General features: G+C 34.2%; 2 protein-coding genes across 4 annotated transcripts; both read right to left on the minus strand.

The window, feature by feature from the left end:
* Positions 1 to 1,380: 1,380 nt before the first annotated feature.
* On the minus strand, positions 1,381 to 1,788 carry LOC145075583 (uncharacterized). The gene has a single exon (XM_079021778.1). The coding sequence runs from the start codon at positions 1,786 to 1,788 to the stop codon at positions 1,381 to 1,383; it is 408 nt and encodes a 135-aa protein (XP_078877904.1).
* A 3,335-nt stretch (positions 1,789 to 5,123) lies between these two features.
* On the minus strand, positions 5,124 to 10,054 carry CAC3 (acetyl Co-enzyme a carboxylase carboxyltransferase alpha subunit). Of its 3 annotated transcripts, none has more exons than XM_079022770.1 (12): positions 9,895 to 10,054; positions 8,984 to 9,327; positions 8,823 to 8,897; positions 8,612 to 8,719; positions 8,337 to 8,497; positions 8,123 to 8,237; positions 7,751 to 7,905; positions 7,179 to 7,230; positions 7,019 to 7,087; positions 6,858 to 6,935; positions 5,703 to 6,765; positions 5,124 to 5,461 (listed from the first exon to the last, which is right to left on the minus strand). In XM_079022770.1, exons 2-11 carry the CDS (start codon positions 9,323 to 9,325, stop codon positions 5,704 to 5,706), a joined length of 2,217 nt encoding a protein of 738 aa, XP_078878896.1. In that variant the 5' UTR covers positions 9,326 to 9,327; positions 9,895 to 10,054; the 3' UTR covers positions 5,124 to 5,461; position 5,703. The 3 variants fall into 3 exon arrangements, with proteins under 3 accessions (XP_078878896.1, XP_078878897.1, XP_078878898.1); XM_079022771.1 differs by having other exon boundaries at positions 5,280 to 5,418; XM_079022772.1 differs by having other exon boundaries at positions 5,404 to 5,498.
* Positions 10,055 to 17,361: the final 7,307 nt, after the last annotated feature.

The following is a 17,361-nucleotide window of genomic DNA, read 5'->3' on the forward strand; positions in this document are numbered from 1 at the left end:
CATGGGAAGTGATTCGTACATAACATTTTTTTTGTCATACACAACAATTCATGTCAAACATTACTTTAAGATAACCAACCATGAAAATTGTCTCAGATCGGCCTATGTGATATATGGCACAAGATGCTAATTTTTTTTTTCACAATACTTAAAAAGTAAATAAATATGTAAAAAAAAGTTAGAAAATGAAAAAAATAAATCTAAAAAAAACATGCATAAGCTTATGTAAGAAGATATTGGGAAACAAATATAAAAATAGTTGTACATGTCGGTTTGAGCATAGTGAGTTAGTAACTGTTACAAGTTATCATTGAAATTGATTTTGACACATGAATTTATTAATAAATTTTAATAAAATACTTCTTTGAAGTATTGGATTGTTGTTTAAATACTCTTATTATATATGTGTCTAATTAAATATTACAATCTTTTTCCTAAACAAACCTTTACTTTTAGTAAGCGACCATGTCGTTTCGGTTCCAAACCCATTTATGTTTTCAAGCGGGACATGCATGTTGAAAACCAATTGGATTGAAATCAAATTGAAGCCAGAGGAGAATGAAATAAATACTAAATGGTTGTGCTATGCAGATTAGTTGAAAAAATAGTTTTTGCGTGATAAACTAAGGTGACATTGATAAAATAATAGTTTTGATAAATATAAATTGATATAAACTACATTTAGATGTACTGGGAAATAAACATATAATGATATATTTGGAAAACTTATGAAAAAATATCTGACTTATTAATAAGCTATCTGAAATAGTATGAAGTATCAATTAGTTATCAGTTATCACAAATAGTTTTTTAATAAGCTATACTGCTATAGTTTATAAGACCATCATGTATACTTACAACGAAAACATCTGTGGTCTATTTGGCCATGCACCACAATTGTGAACATCACTATATGTTTAGTGGTAGCTAGTGGTGGAAGAATTCATGGTAACTGTTGTGAGGAGGATGAACCACCACATCCAATGAGCTTCTTTCTCTCTCTATCTTTCTTTACATCTTAATTAATTTTTTTTTATTTTAATATTAAAAAAAAGAGGGATAAAAGGCTGGAGGGAATGGTGCCACCGAAACCGCACTTCCTCCCCGCCACATAAGCGTCATGTCATTTTTTACTACACAAGTGTGGTTTCTTGTCACACCAAGGGAGTGGTGCCACACTTTTATTTATTTTATTTATTTTTTTGTTTTTTTTAACTATTGTAATTTAATAAAACTTCTTTTTTAATGAAAAACATAATTTTTCATTACTTGAAAATTAAAAAACATTACATTGCATTACCAAAAAAAACGAAAACCACACACATGACATTTAAATAATCCTAGAAACTTAAAAAACACAAATAAAATAACTAAAACAAACTACATAAAGTCGTTCTCCGAGAACTCGTCTTCGGAGTCATCCGGTGGATCCAAATTAAGGTTAATGTTTTGAATCCCGTAAATGTGTTCCACCAAGTCATTGCGAAGATTGTAAAATGTTTCAGTGCAACGTATCTCTGTTCTCATGTTCATATATTCTTCGCCACAAATTTCTATTGATTGTGTCTCTGGTATGGTTTCTTCCTCGTCAAACGCACATATCGCTCTTCCTTCGTCTTCAATAATCATGTTATGCAATATGAGACATATATACATGATTTTTTGAAGTTTTTCTTCGCCTAAATAAGCTGTTGGTTTTTTCAATATGAACCACCGTTTCTTTAGAGCTCCAAAAGCACACTCAACATCCTTCCTAGCTCTTTCTTGAGAAGATGAAGAATATGACATTTTTGAAAGAGTGGTGATTTTTTTTTTAAATTTTGAGAGAGAGAAGAGATTGTATTGTGGTTAAAAACAAATGAATTGGATATGTATATATAGGAAAGAAAGGCAAAAAAATAATAAATCCGAACGCAAAGGACCGTCAACTGTCAAAAGTTGAACATCCAATCAGATTGCACGGTTGTTTTAGCTGCACTGCGGTTTTGGCCGCAGGAAACCGCACCCTGGGGGCGGTGTTTGCGGTCCACGTGGCTTCACTGCGGTTTGGAACCGCACCCCACACCGTATAGCCTAATGGTAGGTATCCCAACATTTTAGTGGTTGAATGTAGTGATGAGTTGAAACTCATCATTATAATCATTAGTGGTTGATATAAATGATGACCCAAGCATATTTAGGGAGTGTTTGGATAGGAAAAAAAGAAGTGTTTATTGCTTATTTCCACAATAAGCTAATTTTGAGTGTTTGGATAAAATCCAGCTTATTAAGTTAAATAAGCTAATTTCAATAGGCATCTCTCCCCATGTTTATTGTTTATTCCCACCATAAATAAGCTAATAAGCTAATCCAAACACCCCCTTAGTGGTCTTACACAATAGACAAACATTATACGACAATAAACTAAAAAAATAATAATAATAAAGTAAAAATAAAAAAGCTAGCTTATAAATGGCATAGCCTTAAATTTGAATTTGATTGTCGCTTACAATCGGCCTATAAACACATACTCATGTTTGTTTCGGTGAGAGAAAAACAAAAGGTAAAATAGTGCTATTTTAACTGTGGAAGTTGAGAAAAAAGGGTTTGGTTCCAAAATCCAAATTCAAAACGGATCTTGGTTGCTGGTTGGGTGGCTTTAAGACCCAAATCTAAGCTATTATGTAATTGTGTTCTTCTCCGCCTAGTTTCTTGATAGTCCGGTTTTTCTTTTAATAAAATTCTGTTGTTAAAAAAAAAGCGGATCAAACTGAACTAATTTAAAAAACATTTCCAAACAGTGAACCAAAAATATAGGATGCTGAGAAAATTACGTAAAAGAAAACATTTCAATTGGATGGAACAACTTAAAACTTACCCAAAAGTGTATACAATTTCTTAAACTGCTTACTTCAAACAAATTGAATGAATACTTTAATAATAACTATTGTACTAACATTATAGATCTAAGTTTTTTTGTTTAGGAAAATAACAAGAGGGACTCTCTTAATTGAGAGGTCATGTGTTCAAGTCTCTATGGAGAAATAAATAAGAATTTAGAAATAAATTAGTTTGCAACTAAAAAAAAATTAAGCTCTTCCATCCCACCATAGACAAATGGATTTCAACATCCCATCGTGAGGCATATTAAACTCTTACCTGTACAAATTTATGTTTTTTTTTTTTTTTTTTTTTTTCTTGAATTTGCACATAATAATATATATAAGGCAAAAAGATGGCGCTACAAAACAAAAATATATAATTGCACTTTATAAAAAGAATTTAATAAATATCTTGCTTTAATGCAATGCCTATGTCATTTAGTCAGGGGCTATGTTCTAAAGAGTTAAATAAAGAATAAAAAAACATGTGTATATGGCGGTAGACATGGATATAGACATGGGCGTGAGGTTGTGGGTGTAGGTGTGAAGTGGATAGATGGTACTAAATAGGGTGTGAGAAATGATTATAATTAGTTTGATTTCATGAATCATGATTAAAATAATAATAATAATAATAATAATAATAATAATAATAATAATAATAATAATAATAATGAGAGAGTATTTTTGTCTTTTTAATAAAACATAAACAATTGTATTTAAAATCTTTGACATTAGCTGAAGGATGACAAACTCATTAAAATACAAAATTTAATAGAATTTAAAGAATTATAATTTCTTTGATTTTGTCAAGCAAACACAATTTTTATTGCAATTTACACTATAATTCCTCAAAACTTCTTCGAAATTTGTGAATCAAAACACCATTAGATATAAAGTTTTAGACCGGAGGGTTTGGTAAAAATTTGTGAATCAAACCATGCCTAGCACGTGGTTTGGGTTGTACAGTTTGGTGATCTCTCTCTCTCTCTTCTCATGGTATACCATGCTTAGTGCATGGTTTTTGAGGTGGAATGCGGTAACGATGACACCACACCCATCCGCCTAAAAAGAAAGAAATGTTTCAATGAATTTTAGAATAGACATGAATTAGAATTTAATCATATGTTTGCTTGACATGAAAAATAATGAGTTTTTTGTTGTGTTTTATAAGTTTGCAAATCTATTCAAAGAATTATAATGTAAAATTGTAAATATTGATTTTTGTAAACTTTTATTCTATAAAAATAATGACATTTTTTTTTTTTTTTTTTTTTTTTTTTTTTTTTTTTTTAATTTATCGAGTCATAAATTTTAAACTCTTTTAATAAAATGCACTTGTTCCACTTGGACATTTGATTTCAAATCTGGAGAAAATAACCCACACCAAAACATATATTTTAAATAGGGGTGGGATTGGTACGGTATTAAGTTTTTTTTTTTCTTCAAACCGTGTACCGTATCAATTATAGTTGGCATAAGAGTTTAACTACCAGTACCGTACCAAGTATACTTGATACCAACTAATTTGACTACCAACAAATTTCGTTGGTACATATTGGTATTTGGTAAATACCAAAAGATTTAATTAATATATACATATACGTAAATATGAGTTAAATTTGTGGTCAATGAGTGGTTGCTTCACTTGCTTGTGTTACTATTTAATCTTTTGGAAACAATACAAGGAATGAGAAGCTTTTGAGTTTTAGCATCATGTGTTTTTGTATCATCGATTTCGTGCTCTTTAAAAAACAAGTATCAAGAAATTTATTAATCAATGTGTTAATTTATTAATTCCAAGACTTCTAATTTGTTATTCTAATTAAAACATGCATTTATGAGAACTAATATTTATTTATTTTTATTAATTGATATATATATATTGGTTGGTACGGTACAACCATGATATTCAAAATTCCATACCGTTACCGTACCAATACTACTTAATTGACATGGTCTTACCCGCCAAACATATTGGTTACCAAACAACTTGACTATCGATTTTATTGGTTCAGTTGGTAACATGTTGGTTCTCCATGGTACATATTTACCAGGCCTAATTTTAAATATGTTTTTGGAATGGTTTATATGGTCTTTAAATTGAGCAAAAAACTGAATATTTACAAAATTTTGGATTCTTGGTTGTTGATTTTGGTAGTATTTGTATTTTTGTTAGAGACATATTGCATGGAAGGATACATTTCTCCTTTTGATAAAATAGGGAGGATGGAATTTAGATAAAATTCCTTTAAACATAAATTTCAAACAGAAAAAGAGAGCAAATTATTGGCGTTCCCCAAGTGATCAGCAAAATTTACATGACATGCTAGTTTTGTCTGTCAATGACAAAAAAACACTAAACCATGCAATTAATTTATATAAAAAAAATTCCAAATAAAAAGTCTGACAAAATAAAAACTAAACCAAATATCAAGCTTTCAAAGCACCCAAGGTAGGTAGGTAGGTCTTTACCCCCCAAATATAACCTCTCTTTAACCCCACTCCCAAATGCAAATGGTATGCTTCAAATAACCTCCCACATTCATTAATCCACCTTCAAGAATTCATTCATTGCACTTTCAACACATTTTTATCAACTGTCAATATAAACAACATCACTTACTTTTCCAATTCCTGAAAGAGTAGTAGTACATTACATTTCTGGTCCCTGAGTTTATCTGTTTTTTGAAATTTTGGTAACAAAATATTTTACTATTTTATAATTTTCAGTCCATATGTGAGGTTCTTATAACTTTTTTGGTCATTGTTCCAAGTATGAAAAAATCAGTTATAACGAGGGACCAAAACTGTAATTTAGTCCAGAAAGCGAAAACTTACATTAAACATAGCTGGGTTCCTTGATCAAACTTCCATCGGATCCACCAGAAAGTTCCTTAAGCTCAGCCTGCAATCGTTCATATTTCTCTTTAACAGCAGCAGCAGTCATGACATAAGCAACCTCCTCTTTCAGTTGAATTTCCAAATCCTTGATCTTCTCCTTCGATTCCTTACTAGGGTTCTTTTTGTCTTTTATCACCTCGAATTTCAACAGCTCAATTTTACTTTTCAATTCCGGGGTATTCTCAACAACATCTTGAATTATCTGATTAATTTCCGCATTCAGTTCATTAACTTTCGCCTTCACCATCTCCATAGAAGCTTGACCCATCCGTGAAGCCACATGGACACCCGAAGCTTCTAGAGCATTCAAAAATTCCGTTTCCACTTCTGCCTTTACCTCCATCATCTTCTCCTTCAGATCCTCATCCAGACCTTCGCCTCCCAATTTCTCGATTTCCGCTTTCAGTCCCTCGATCTTGTTTTTCAGAATCGGATTTTCCAAAACTTGTTTGAACTTCTCGTTCACTTTAGTCTTCAACGGAAGGGTTTTTTTGTAATTTTCAGCGAATGCTTTCGCTTCTTTGATTTCGTTCAACAAGTTTAGTTTGTATTTCAGCTTACCGTAATTAGGAGCTGTTGATAACTTCTCGTTGAATTCCTTCTTTAGATTCTCGAGATCCTCGATTTGATCAGAAGTCAACTCTTTTTCTGTATCGAAATTGTCACGCATTTGATTTATTTTGTCCTGGACTCCTAAAGCTTTTGCAGCTTCAGAAAATTCATATTCAATTTCTCTTTTGAGCTTATTGATGAGGCCATTTTGGTCCATATCGGGAGCTATTGAAGATGATTCTTTTGCTTTCATGATTTGCTCTTTTAGCCTATTGACTTCACTCTGCAAGGCTTGATTGGAAATAAGTCCGGGTTTTGGTTCTTCCTTTTGTTTCATGTTGACTTTCTTTTCTGGGTCAACGGGTAGACCTTCTTGGAATCCACCAATCTTTCGAAATTTGAGCATTCTATGTTTTAATAGCTGTGGAGTATCCATCTTTTGAAGTTCCTATTTATAATAAATAATAAACAAAAACACACATTAATTGTGTACTAATTTCTTAATATAGAACAAAGCATAAATGGGCTTAATGTACTTACATCCATTGATTCAAGAATGACTTTTTTAATTTGCTGAGAGGTCCACTGTGGATCAGCATGAGCACCACCAAGTGGTTCCTGCAATTAAAATTATAAAGTTTACCCTCAATTAAATATAAATTTAAAAATATTATTTTTTTATTAAAATTAATTATTCTTACAGGGATGATGCCATCAGCAATTTGTAGCTTAGTAAGCTCAGTAGCAGTGATCTTGAGCTTCTCAGCTGCCTATACACAAGAAGAAATTATATAAACTTTCAAGAATTATATAATATCCGTGTACAATTACAAATAAATAAAAAATAAAAATTTTCACTACCTTTGGAGCAGCTTTGGCAGTCTTCCATAGAATTGCTGCACATGCTTCAGGGCTATATCATAAGAATTATAAGTTATTTCAGTAATTAGTAAGTGCAAAACTAAAAAATACAACAGATATCTAATGATTTTAGAGATCAAATAACACTAGTGTTTTTATAAAAGTTTCTTATTTCAACAGAGTGCAATTTGATTCATCTATTTTGAAGGTTAGAGATTCACTTTGGGCTGAACAAACAGTCTGAAAGACGGTAAATGACCATTTTACCCTTCTACTTGAAATTAGCGGTGAGTGGTGATAAAAAAAAAAAAAGTTAACATCCATCAACCCATTGCACATTAATTAAAAAAGAAACAACACCTAACAGTTAGTTCATTTATATCACCCTCAATCTTTGACTTGTAGGTTTTTGACAATTTTGTGTAAAAAAGTGTGATCAATCAGACTTTTTGGGAATTAAATTAACAGTCTCCAAGAGCCAGCTATTTATAAAATTGAAAATGGTGTAAACAAATAATGAATTCATATAACCCTCATCATGTACAAAAACAAAAAATAAAAAATATAGTCACCTGGCAACATAAAAGACAGCATTTTCAAGCATTAGCAATTTATTAGCACAACCAATGGCCAAAGCACCTCCAGATCCACCTTCACCTATCACAATGGATATGATTGGTACCTCTAAACCAAACATAGTCCTTAAATTATGAGCAATGGCTTCACCCTGCATACACATAAATGATGGTTTTATTAATAGATTAGGCCAAGTTTTTTGACTTACCACATTCAGACATTCATAATACATTAAGTCAAAAAGAAACACCCCTATCTATTGTATCCATTAAGTCCATTAAATCAAAAAGAAGCAGCACCTAATACCTATGTCCTCTCATTAAGTCCATTAAGTAAATAAAAACAAATGCACATATATTTATACATACCTGACCTAACTCCTCTGATTTAAGGTCAGCAAATGCCCCTGGAGTGTCAATAAAAGTGACAATAGGGAAACCATGGTGATGTGCATAGTACATCATACGTAGAGCCTTTCGGTATCTGTAAAAAACATAAATTTATACAGCAAAATGATTTTAAAAAGGGTAAATAAAAAAGTATCATATATCATAAATCCATAACATACAAGAAATTACTTACCCATGTGGTGTAGGCATTCCAAAGTTACGTTGAATATTTTCTTTGGTATTTCTACCCTTTTGATGACCAATAAACATGAATCGCCTTCCTTCTATTGTTCCAATTCCAGTTACTATTGCAGGATCATCATAACCACCTCTATCACCATGAAGCTCAACAAACTGTACATTTTGGAATACAAAAAGGGTATATCCGGTATTTTTCATAATTCATATCATATTCTTTCAATTTAGAAATGTTCTAATCTAAGAAAGCATAGAGTAACAGTAACACACCTTTTCAGTAATGTTGAAGACATGGTCAAGAAAAGTTGGCCTGTTAGGGTGTCGTGCAATATTAACACGCTGTATTGGAGTCAAGTGTGTATAGAGATCTTTAAGAGCCTGTAGATAATAAAATAATAAAAGTCAGCAGACATGACATTATGACAATTGTAATTTATATTTATACAAAAGGGTTGTTTTTTCCAGTTACAAGTAACTGAACCTGTTGATATTTATTCTCTAAAGAGATGATTTGATCACTGAAGTCCAAACCGGTTTCATTAGCCATCTTTTGAACCTGAAAACAACAAAAATGAAAGTTTAAGACATGTTCCAATTGTACCCTATAGAACAATCATATCACAGAAGTTTAGGAGGATTTACATCAATGATTTTCTTCTGTAGATCCATAAGAGGTTTCTCAAATTCCAAGGTGACAGGTTTTGGCTTCTCCTTTAATGGCTTGAATGGGGATAGATGACTAAGAACTCCACCCTTCACGTTGGGATCAGGATCCTGGGGCCATGGGTAATCGTGTTTCTTCACCTTCCTTACCTTTGCAGTGATACTTAAGCCCTTCCTTCCTGTGTTTACATGCCCTTTGCCTAATGTTCGTAGGGGTATGCCATTGATGCCATTACTTGAGCTTCGAAGAAGATCTGAAGCTGATGTTCCAGAAGACAAGCTTCCAGAAAAGGTAACAGGAGACGGAGGTACAGAAGCCATATCTGTACCCAAAAGTATAGTACTTCAAACTCCAACAAATAGCAAAAGAAATGATATAAAAAGGGGCAAATATACAGCAATCTGAAACCAGTTTCTGATATATAAATATTGGGAAAAGTCAGCATTTTAGTTGAACTCCCACCAAATCCCAATTTCTTTTCCATAAATCCATCAATCGTAGACTTATTCATTAAGAAATTAAAGTCGTTTAATAAACACGTAACGAAAGCACGATGTTTGTATTTTTCTAATCTCGTTGCATGCTATATTGATTTTCTAACAAATCAAGCAACATAAACGTAAGCATTCCAGTGCCAAATCAGTCTAAACGCGACTTGATTCCAAGAAAAGTAGAAAATCAACAACTATAATCACCAAAAACCACTCCATTAACCTACTTCCGGCGATCCTCGAAGATGATTAAAGTAGAAAGAAATCCGTTTAAACTAGCAATATTATTATGACAGAATGAATAAAAATTCAATCAAGCATTCATCAATTAAGAGTTTGATAATGCATCAAAAGAAAAGAAGCTGCAGGAATCAAATCAAGTAAATTGAAAATATTACCTGCGATTTTCGATCGCTAAGAGTAAAAAGATCTGAAATTGAGCACTTGGAGAGAAGGGATTTTGAGCTGGAAGCGAAGAGAAACAGAGAAAGAGGAGATTTATTACGAAGTGAGGAGAGAGAGGGGTAGCATCGAGAAGATCGTCAGTGTTTTTTGGGTGTTTATGTGAACTTCAATTCTTCGATACTTCTTATGCATTTGGAGGCGGAGGGATTTGAGCCAGCTATGATCTGTTTGGCTTTGGCAGTTGAAAGTGGGTGAGCCAGTGAGCCGGTGAGTCAGCCATGGGCTAGACCAGGGTTGGACCTGATTTCACACGAGTGAGGAGATGTTACACGTGTGTGGTAGCGATGTCTTCGATGAAGGCTCCCATTGGGGTCTACTTCTACTACATGAGATTTGTAATGAATTTCAGAATTTGTATATGCATTGTTTGTTTATACTTCACACTTGTCAAATATGCAATTGGATAAAACAATCTTGATTTCTTTTTCTTTGTTGATTGCTCGGAATATTTTAGTATTTTTCTAATTTAATTACAACTAGTGTTTAACTTATATTCTTTGTAATTAATAAAAATGAAAATTATAAAATAATAATAATAATATAATGGAACAAAAATATAACTTAAAAATATAGTATTAAAAATATAATAAGAGATTAAAATTATAACTTATTAAATATTAAAATTATAAGAGATGAAAATTATTAAATTAAAATTTCTTTTAGAATAAAGATTTAATATGAAAATCTGTTATTATCAACAGTTAAATTAGAGGTGAGCATTTGGACCGGTGGACCGGACCATTTTTTTGGACCCCCGGGCCGATTCTCGGTTCTAGGAATCTATCAAAACCGGTTCAGTTTTTTTCCCGACCCGGTCTGGTTTTTACCGGGTTTTAAGTCGGATTGACATGTGGTTTTTTCCAATATTTAGTTTACAGTTTGTAGATGAATTTAGACTATAATTTTGTTGATTTTAGTATTATATTCAGTGAATTACAATACTTCAAAGTTGAGCTATCAAAGCTGAAATATTTCAATTTTTTAACTGTTATTTTAGACTATAATTTTTAATTTTATGTATCTTTGAAAGATATATAATATGAAAGGGATCTTGGTGAACTTGATTTATATGTTAGTTGTTTTTATTTGAAAAATTAATTATGCAAGTTATAATATTATAACATCAAGGTAGATTAGTTATGCATGAAACAGAAACGTAATCATTTTTACAAGATGTATCGTATCAAACCCAATAACATATTCGTCTTAACGAGTTATATCAAACCCAAAAACTTATTTTAACGACTTGTACTTTATCCAATTAAAGTTGTACCGGTCCAAACGGGTCCAAGAACCAGAAAACCCGGACCCGGGCACGGACACGGGCACGACTTATCCAGTCCGGTCCACGGTCCACAATATTCTCCATAACCAGTCCGGTCCGGTTCGGTTCAAATGCTCACCCCTAAGTTAAATCGTTATTTAAAGAAAAAATATATTATAATGTGATGTGGAAGACTAAAAACTAAAAATAGTAAAAGAAAATAAATAAATAGTGATTTCCTCACAGATCACTTTTCAGATCACTTTTCATAATTATATAATTTTAAATGCTTTTAGATTATCATAAATAAAGATCATTTGTTTTTTTTAAAGATCTATATATTTTAAAAATCAATAACCCATTAAATGTTAAATAGATAATATTATTGTCTTTTAGATAAAATTATATATTTGGTTCTTGTAGTTACGTTCATTGTAGTTTTAGTTTTAGTTCAATTTTTCAATTTTTGATATGGATTGTGTTTTCAAAAGTTGTACACGTGGTTTCTGAGGTTGTTAACATCTAAGATGCATCGTTAAATACATGTAAAATGACTATTATACCCTAAATTTTATTTTTATGTTATATTAGAACTTCTTTTAAACTCATGTACCATTTATGTAAAAAAATAAAAAATATAATAAAAGCGGTAGAAGAGCAACCATGATCACACCTTTAACGGTTCATCCTCAATATCATATAGTGGCGGCCCTGGGGTGTGTGGGCGGTGCGGGCGCTCTGGGGGCCTTCGAATTTTAGGATATATATATATATATATATATATATATATATATATATATATATATATATATATATATATATATATATGTGGTATTGATATTTTTTTAAAAGACATTTGTATGTGTTATAATTAAAGAAATTGGTCATATGTGTTGATTTCTTATATATAGATTGTAATATTTGTAGCAATCTTGAAGCAAAATCTAATATAAATTTAAAAATTTATCACCAATTTAAGAAAAATGTCTATGCCAAAAGAAAAAAATCAAATTTGTTTCTAATATAAATTCTAGAAAACGATTTCATGTTTTCTAAAACACACTTTACCCAAAAATCATTAATATAAAAAATTAAAATATAATCATAAATTCTAAAATACACTTTGCTCAAACAAAGTGTCACTTTAAAATCTTTTTCAACTACAAAGTGGGAAAATAGGATTGAAACTGTGAAAGCAATAGTGACTCAAACTCTTGAAGTAATATAAGCTTTGTACAAACTTGTTCATGAAGAGACTTATATAAAGTCAAAATTGAAGCTACTTGTCTAGTAGAGTATGAACTTTGCACATTAGACTTTATAACTAGTATGGTTAGATGGTATCATCAATGTTTTCAAAACCGGTTTGAACCGGCCGGTCGAACCGGTTGGACCGGAAACCGGGGAGGGGAGCGGTTCAACTATCACCGGTTTTATGTCTATTTCTAAACCGGATCAAATTGGCCGGTTTTTACAAAAATTCGGTTGAACCGGTTAAATTGAATAAAACACATGAAATTAAAACCTTCAGCATAATATACTTTGGTAGTTTTTTCACATTTATTAAAATTTTTCTGAATAAAAACACATGATAAATGTTATGAAGTTTTTTGATGCGTTTATATTCATCTAGGACTTTATTTTTCTTTTTAATGCACGTGGGTTGATGTAAAACTTATGTGCAACGCCCCGTTTATTTAAATAGATTAATAAATGTAAGTCCCAGACTGATTTGCGAAGAATTTTAGATGTTGAGGGTTAAAAGTGTAAATTCAAGATTAGTTTTGTAAGTATTTGTGAAGGCAGGGAGTAAATGGTAATCTATGGGACTTCATTTGAGGAGATTATGGAAGATAGGGGACTGTTTGGTAATTTCCGTACCTAAGTTGTAATGGAATCTAATATTTAGGGTTTAAATTGTAAATATCGGGTTAGATTTGAAAAGATCCCAAGGGGAGGGACCAGAGTTGTAATTATGGGAAAGATTTTATAAGGGACACAGGTATATAAGGGTTTTGTAACCCTAACCCTAGCTCAAGAGTTGTAGTCGTCACCTCCTTTTCCCCCTTATGCCTCCCTCGTCGGCGCCACCTCTCCTCCACCGTTCCCTCCCGCCGCTGCTTTATCGCCGTCTTACCTCCTCGCTTCTCCGATCAACCATATCACTAGTGAACCTCGGTGCTTTCTCGTCTCTGTCGAAGGTGGAGACCTTAGTGTGGCACTGTTGTTCGATAAGTAACGTTGGGAGGCGGATCGTTGCCACCGCCTCCGACCATTAGAGCCCACAACTGCCTCCACTACCGACGATGACACCTCGACTGCCCCTGCTGTTGTTGTAGTTTGAGGAAGCAACTCCCACCGCCGGGTGTGGGCATCCCATTCGCAGTGCGTTTTTCCGATGGGTTGAGCCACCAAGCATGGCAGCCTCTATTTCCCGTTCGAGATCAGTCAATGGCGTGTTGGTTGGGTCTAAGTGCGTCACTGATTTTTCCGCCACTCTAAGTAGTTGAGGTGTGACATTGCTGCCGCCTCCTTGGGGATCCTACCATTGCCAAAAGCCCCGACCACCGTCGTGCTGCCGTGTTGTTGCTGTTGTCGGACCACCGTGAGCCACCAGGTGGGTGGTTGGGTCCTTAGTGCAAATAAGGAAACATGTTTGGGGCTATATTTCCATAGTTAGTCTGTGTGTTTTGTATAATCAGATAATGAGAACAGGCACCACCACCACCGTGAGGTGGTGGCTGTCGCCGAGCACTACCCCCGGCCACCATGGTGTGGTTGTGTGTATGAGTGTGTTAGTTAGTGTGTGTGTGGATTATGTTTGGATGAATCATTGTAATTGTAATTAGTTTGGTTAATAATAGTAACCACCACCGTAAGGTGGTGGCCACCGACGTGTGCCACCGTAGACTACCACTACCCGAGGTGGTAGTGGGTGGTGCCCCACTAGCAAAACCCTAATGGGCATAAGGATTAGTTTTGGGCCTTTTGGGCCCTATTTGGGTGAAAAACCCTAATTAGGGTTTGGAAAACCCTAATCTTGAGTAATTGGGCCTTGGACTTATTTGGACCTACATTTGGGCTATTGGAAATGGAATTATGTATGAAGCCCAAATTAGTTCATATCATTTATCTAGTAGAGTAAAGGACTTAATGGATTAAGCCCTTAATGGGTTAAGTAAGAAACACTTAACCCTAATTGTCATTTTATGTGAAACCCTAATTTCACTTGGGCTTTGGCAATTGGTTTATTAATGGGCCATCCAAGAATAATTAAATGGACTAGAGTAATTAGTTGGGCTTTAGAGTAAGGCCCATATGAAGGATCTTTGGGCCTTCGTCTTGACTGGACCGCCTCGTAGGGCCTACAGCCTATCCGGACCGCCCTAGGTCTCTTGTTCGTTAGCACAAAGTAGAACCGCCTCAACCCAACAAACAATAACATGTCGACATATACAATAACAATCAATAACCAAAAAGTACTTGTAATCATACAGATATACCAGTCTAACATATATTCAACGAATACATGTAATCATACAGATCTACCAGTCTAACATATATCTAGTGAATACATGTAATCATACAGATCTACCAGTGTAACATATATCCAACATAACATCATCTAACCTACCAAGACACATAATCCAGTGGTCAGACATTGGTACCTTTGACCCACAAGTACAATGAAGGACACTCACCTGAACAACTCAATAGAAGCTCAACAACTACCATAAAAACAACACAGCCGACCTAAGCTTCCTAAAGACAAGCCGAGACCAATCCTTAGCCCAACATTCAGTTGTACCCAAGTTTGAACAAAAGTCAAACTGGTCAAAAAGTCAACGGTCATAGTCAAAGTCAAAATTTCCAATCAGCAGCCTTCCACGTCATGGCCTTCCTTGGTCATGTTGTGGGCACAAAATGCCAAAACAATCGCTAATCCCCCATTCGCTACACTGTGGAAGCCTAAGGTCACGCCGTGGGGACTAGTATGAACAACTTAAACGACTTAATATATTTTCTTCCAATTCCAAGAGCTCAAAAGCTTAGATATTATCCTTTCCAAGTTCTTAATGGATAAAGTTTATAACTTTATCCATTAGAAAGGTCCAAACCACCAAGATCTAGACTTTAAATCTCAAAGCAACCCAAAATGCATCTTTCTCAACTTAATCCATTAAGTCCAAGTCTCCAACTTTCAGATCTGAATCATCAAGATGCCTAGATGGATAAGGTTTCCATCTTTATCCATAATAATGCCACAATCTTTCAAGATCTAAACTTTAATACACCAAAATGGCCTTAAGGACCAAGATAACTTGCATGGCTAAAAAGGAAAGCAAACGATCACAACTTTCCTAGCCCATGAGGTCTAAGAAGCATTCTAAAATAATCAACATATGTTGGAGTGCACTCAACACCAAGATCTCCCATATAATGGACCAAAAGTGGCAAAAATCCAAAATGACAATATCTAAGGAACTATATAGCAAGATTGGAACTTTATACTTACAATAGTCCAGGAATATAGTGCCTTTGATAGATCCAAACTCGAAACATCTTTCCTTGAAACCAAAAGAACCTTCTTGATCTTCAAAATTCATCAAAATATCATAAAAACATCCAAAAAAGGAGAGAGGAGAAGGGAGAAGATCAAATCTTGAAGGTGGAGGCTAGGGTTTCTCCCAAGGGGTTCTAGAGGTGTTGGATGCTGATAAAATGCCCAAAAAATGTGGAACATTAAGCTTAAATACGTTGAAATCCCTAAAAAAAATTCATGGGCTTAGGTCTGAATGATCGCCACGTCGTGGCCACAACTTTTCACCCAAACTCACCTCAACTTAAAACAACCATAAGTTCTTCGTTTCAACTCTGTTTTTGGTGATCTTTATATACACAAAAAGGTATTGACAAGCCCCACAACCCTATCTAATTAATTTTGACTTAATACATGTCGAATTAAAACCATAATCCATGCAAGAAGCCTGTAATATTACTTTTCCCATATCACCCTTTTTCTTCCAAGCACAAATCAAAGGCTCTAATCACTTAATCAACATTATCATCATCCAAATAGGTCTAAATGTCATTCCCTTGAAGCCTAAGGCCTTTACGCAATCCATTTATAGCCCGAAACCCCGAAATAAGAAACTTCTCAAAACAGGATGATACAACTCTCCCCCACTTAAACTGGATTTCGTCCTCGAAATTCGTCTTGGTTTGAATCTCTAAAAACAATGCCAACATATTTCATAAAATCCCTATAACCACTTCAAAATCAAGGAGTATATGCAGAGAAGTCGAGAGATCACTCGAAAACCCATAATTGTCAACAAATAACCCAATATCTTTAAAATACTCAACCGCAACCACTATCCTCCTGTCCCTAACTGCAAGGCCTAACTCTTAGTGAAAACTACTCAAACCAGGAACTCTAAAAACTAAAACCACAAAACAAATCCATGAATATACTCCCCAAAGTCGGGAACCCCTCATTCTAGGCTCCATAAACCATGCCCTAATCCTAATGATCATACATTCGTCGCACTTACCCTCAATCCCTGTGTAACAACCCAAAGTTTGGAAAGTCAAGAAAAGAAAGAAGACCTCAATTTTAAGGAGAGACTCGGCGAGTCCAAGGAGGGACTCGGCGAGTCCGAGCGGGATCCGGGTTGAGGTGTTAGCGACCGACTCGGCGAGTCGGCCAAGGAGACTCGGCGAGTTGGGTCTGAACGAGGAAAACCCTAAATCCGGGACTTGGAGCCTATTTAAGCGTCTCATTCTCTTTCTTAGGGTTCCTTTAGTGCCTCTTTACCCCCCAGAACATCAACCCTAGCCGCCATATCCGTTTTTGAGCTAGATTTTGCATCAAAGAGAGCACTATAAGCGTGGAGAAGGAAGAAAAGCCTTGGAAGAGCAAGAAGGGACTGTAAATCCGAGATTGAGAAGACATTTCAGATCATTTGGAGGTAATAAGCTGTTGATTGGACTCCCTTTGCATCTAGATCTATTCTTATGTGTGAGTTTTGGTCATTATTGGTATGTTTTGTAACCAATTCGGGTTGGAGGTTCAGATCTGGGGTTGCTACCTCAGATCCATGTTGGTTTTGGTCTTGAATCCCCTAAAGTATCA

This window comes from Lactuca serriola, chromosome 9 (genome assembly GCF_051521515.1).
Source record: "Lactuca serriola cultivar US96UC23 chromosome 9, Lser_US96UC23_V15, whole genome shotgun sequence".
Taxonomy (NCBI): Eukaryota; Viridiplantae; Streptophyta; class Magnoliopsida; order Asterales; family Asteraceae; genus Lactuca; species Lactuca serriola.

Coding starts and splice junctions, on each gene's coding strand:
- LOC145075583 (XM_079021778.1), bottom strand. CDS start 1,788: ATGTCATATTCTTCATCTTCTCAAGAAAGAGCTAGGAAGGATGTTGAG.
- CAC3 (XM_079022770.1), bottom strand. CDS start 9,325: ATGGCTTCTGTACCTCCGTCTCCTGTTACCTTTTCTGGAAGCTTGTCT. Junction 7,906..8,122: donor AATCAGAGGAGTTAGGTCAG/GTATGTATAAAT, acceptor ATGTGTATGCAG/GGTGAAGCCATTGCTCATAA. Junction 6,766..6,857: donor TCATTCTTGAATCAATGGAT/GTAAGTACATTA, acceptor TATTATAAATAG/GAACTTCAAAAGATGGATAC.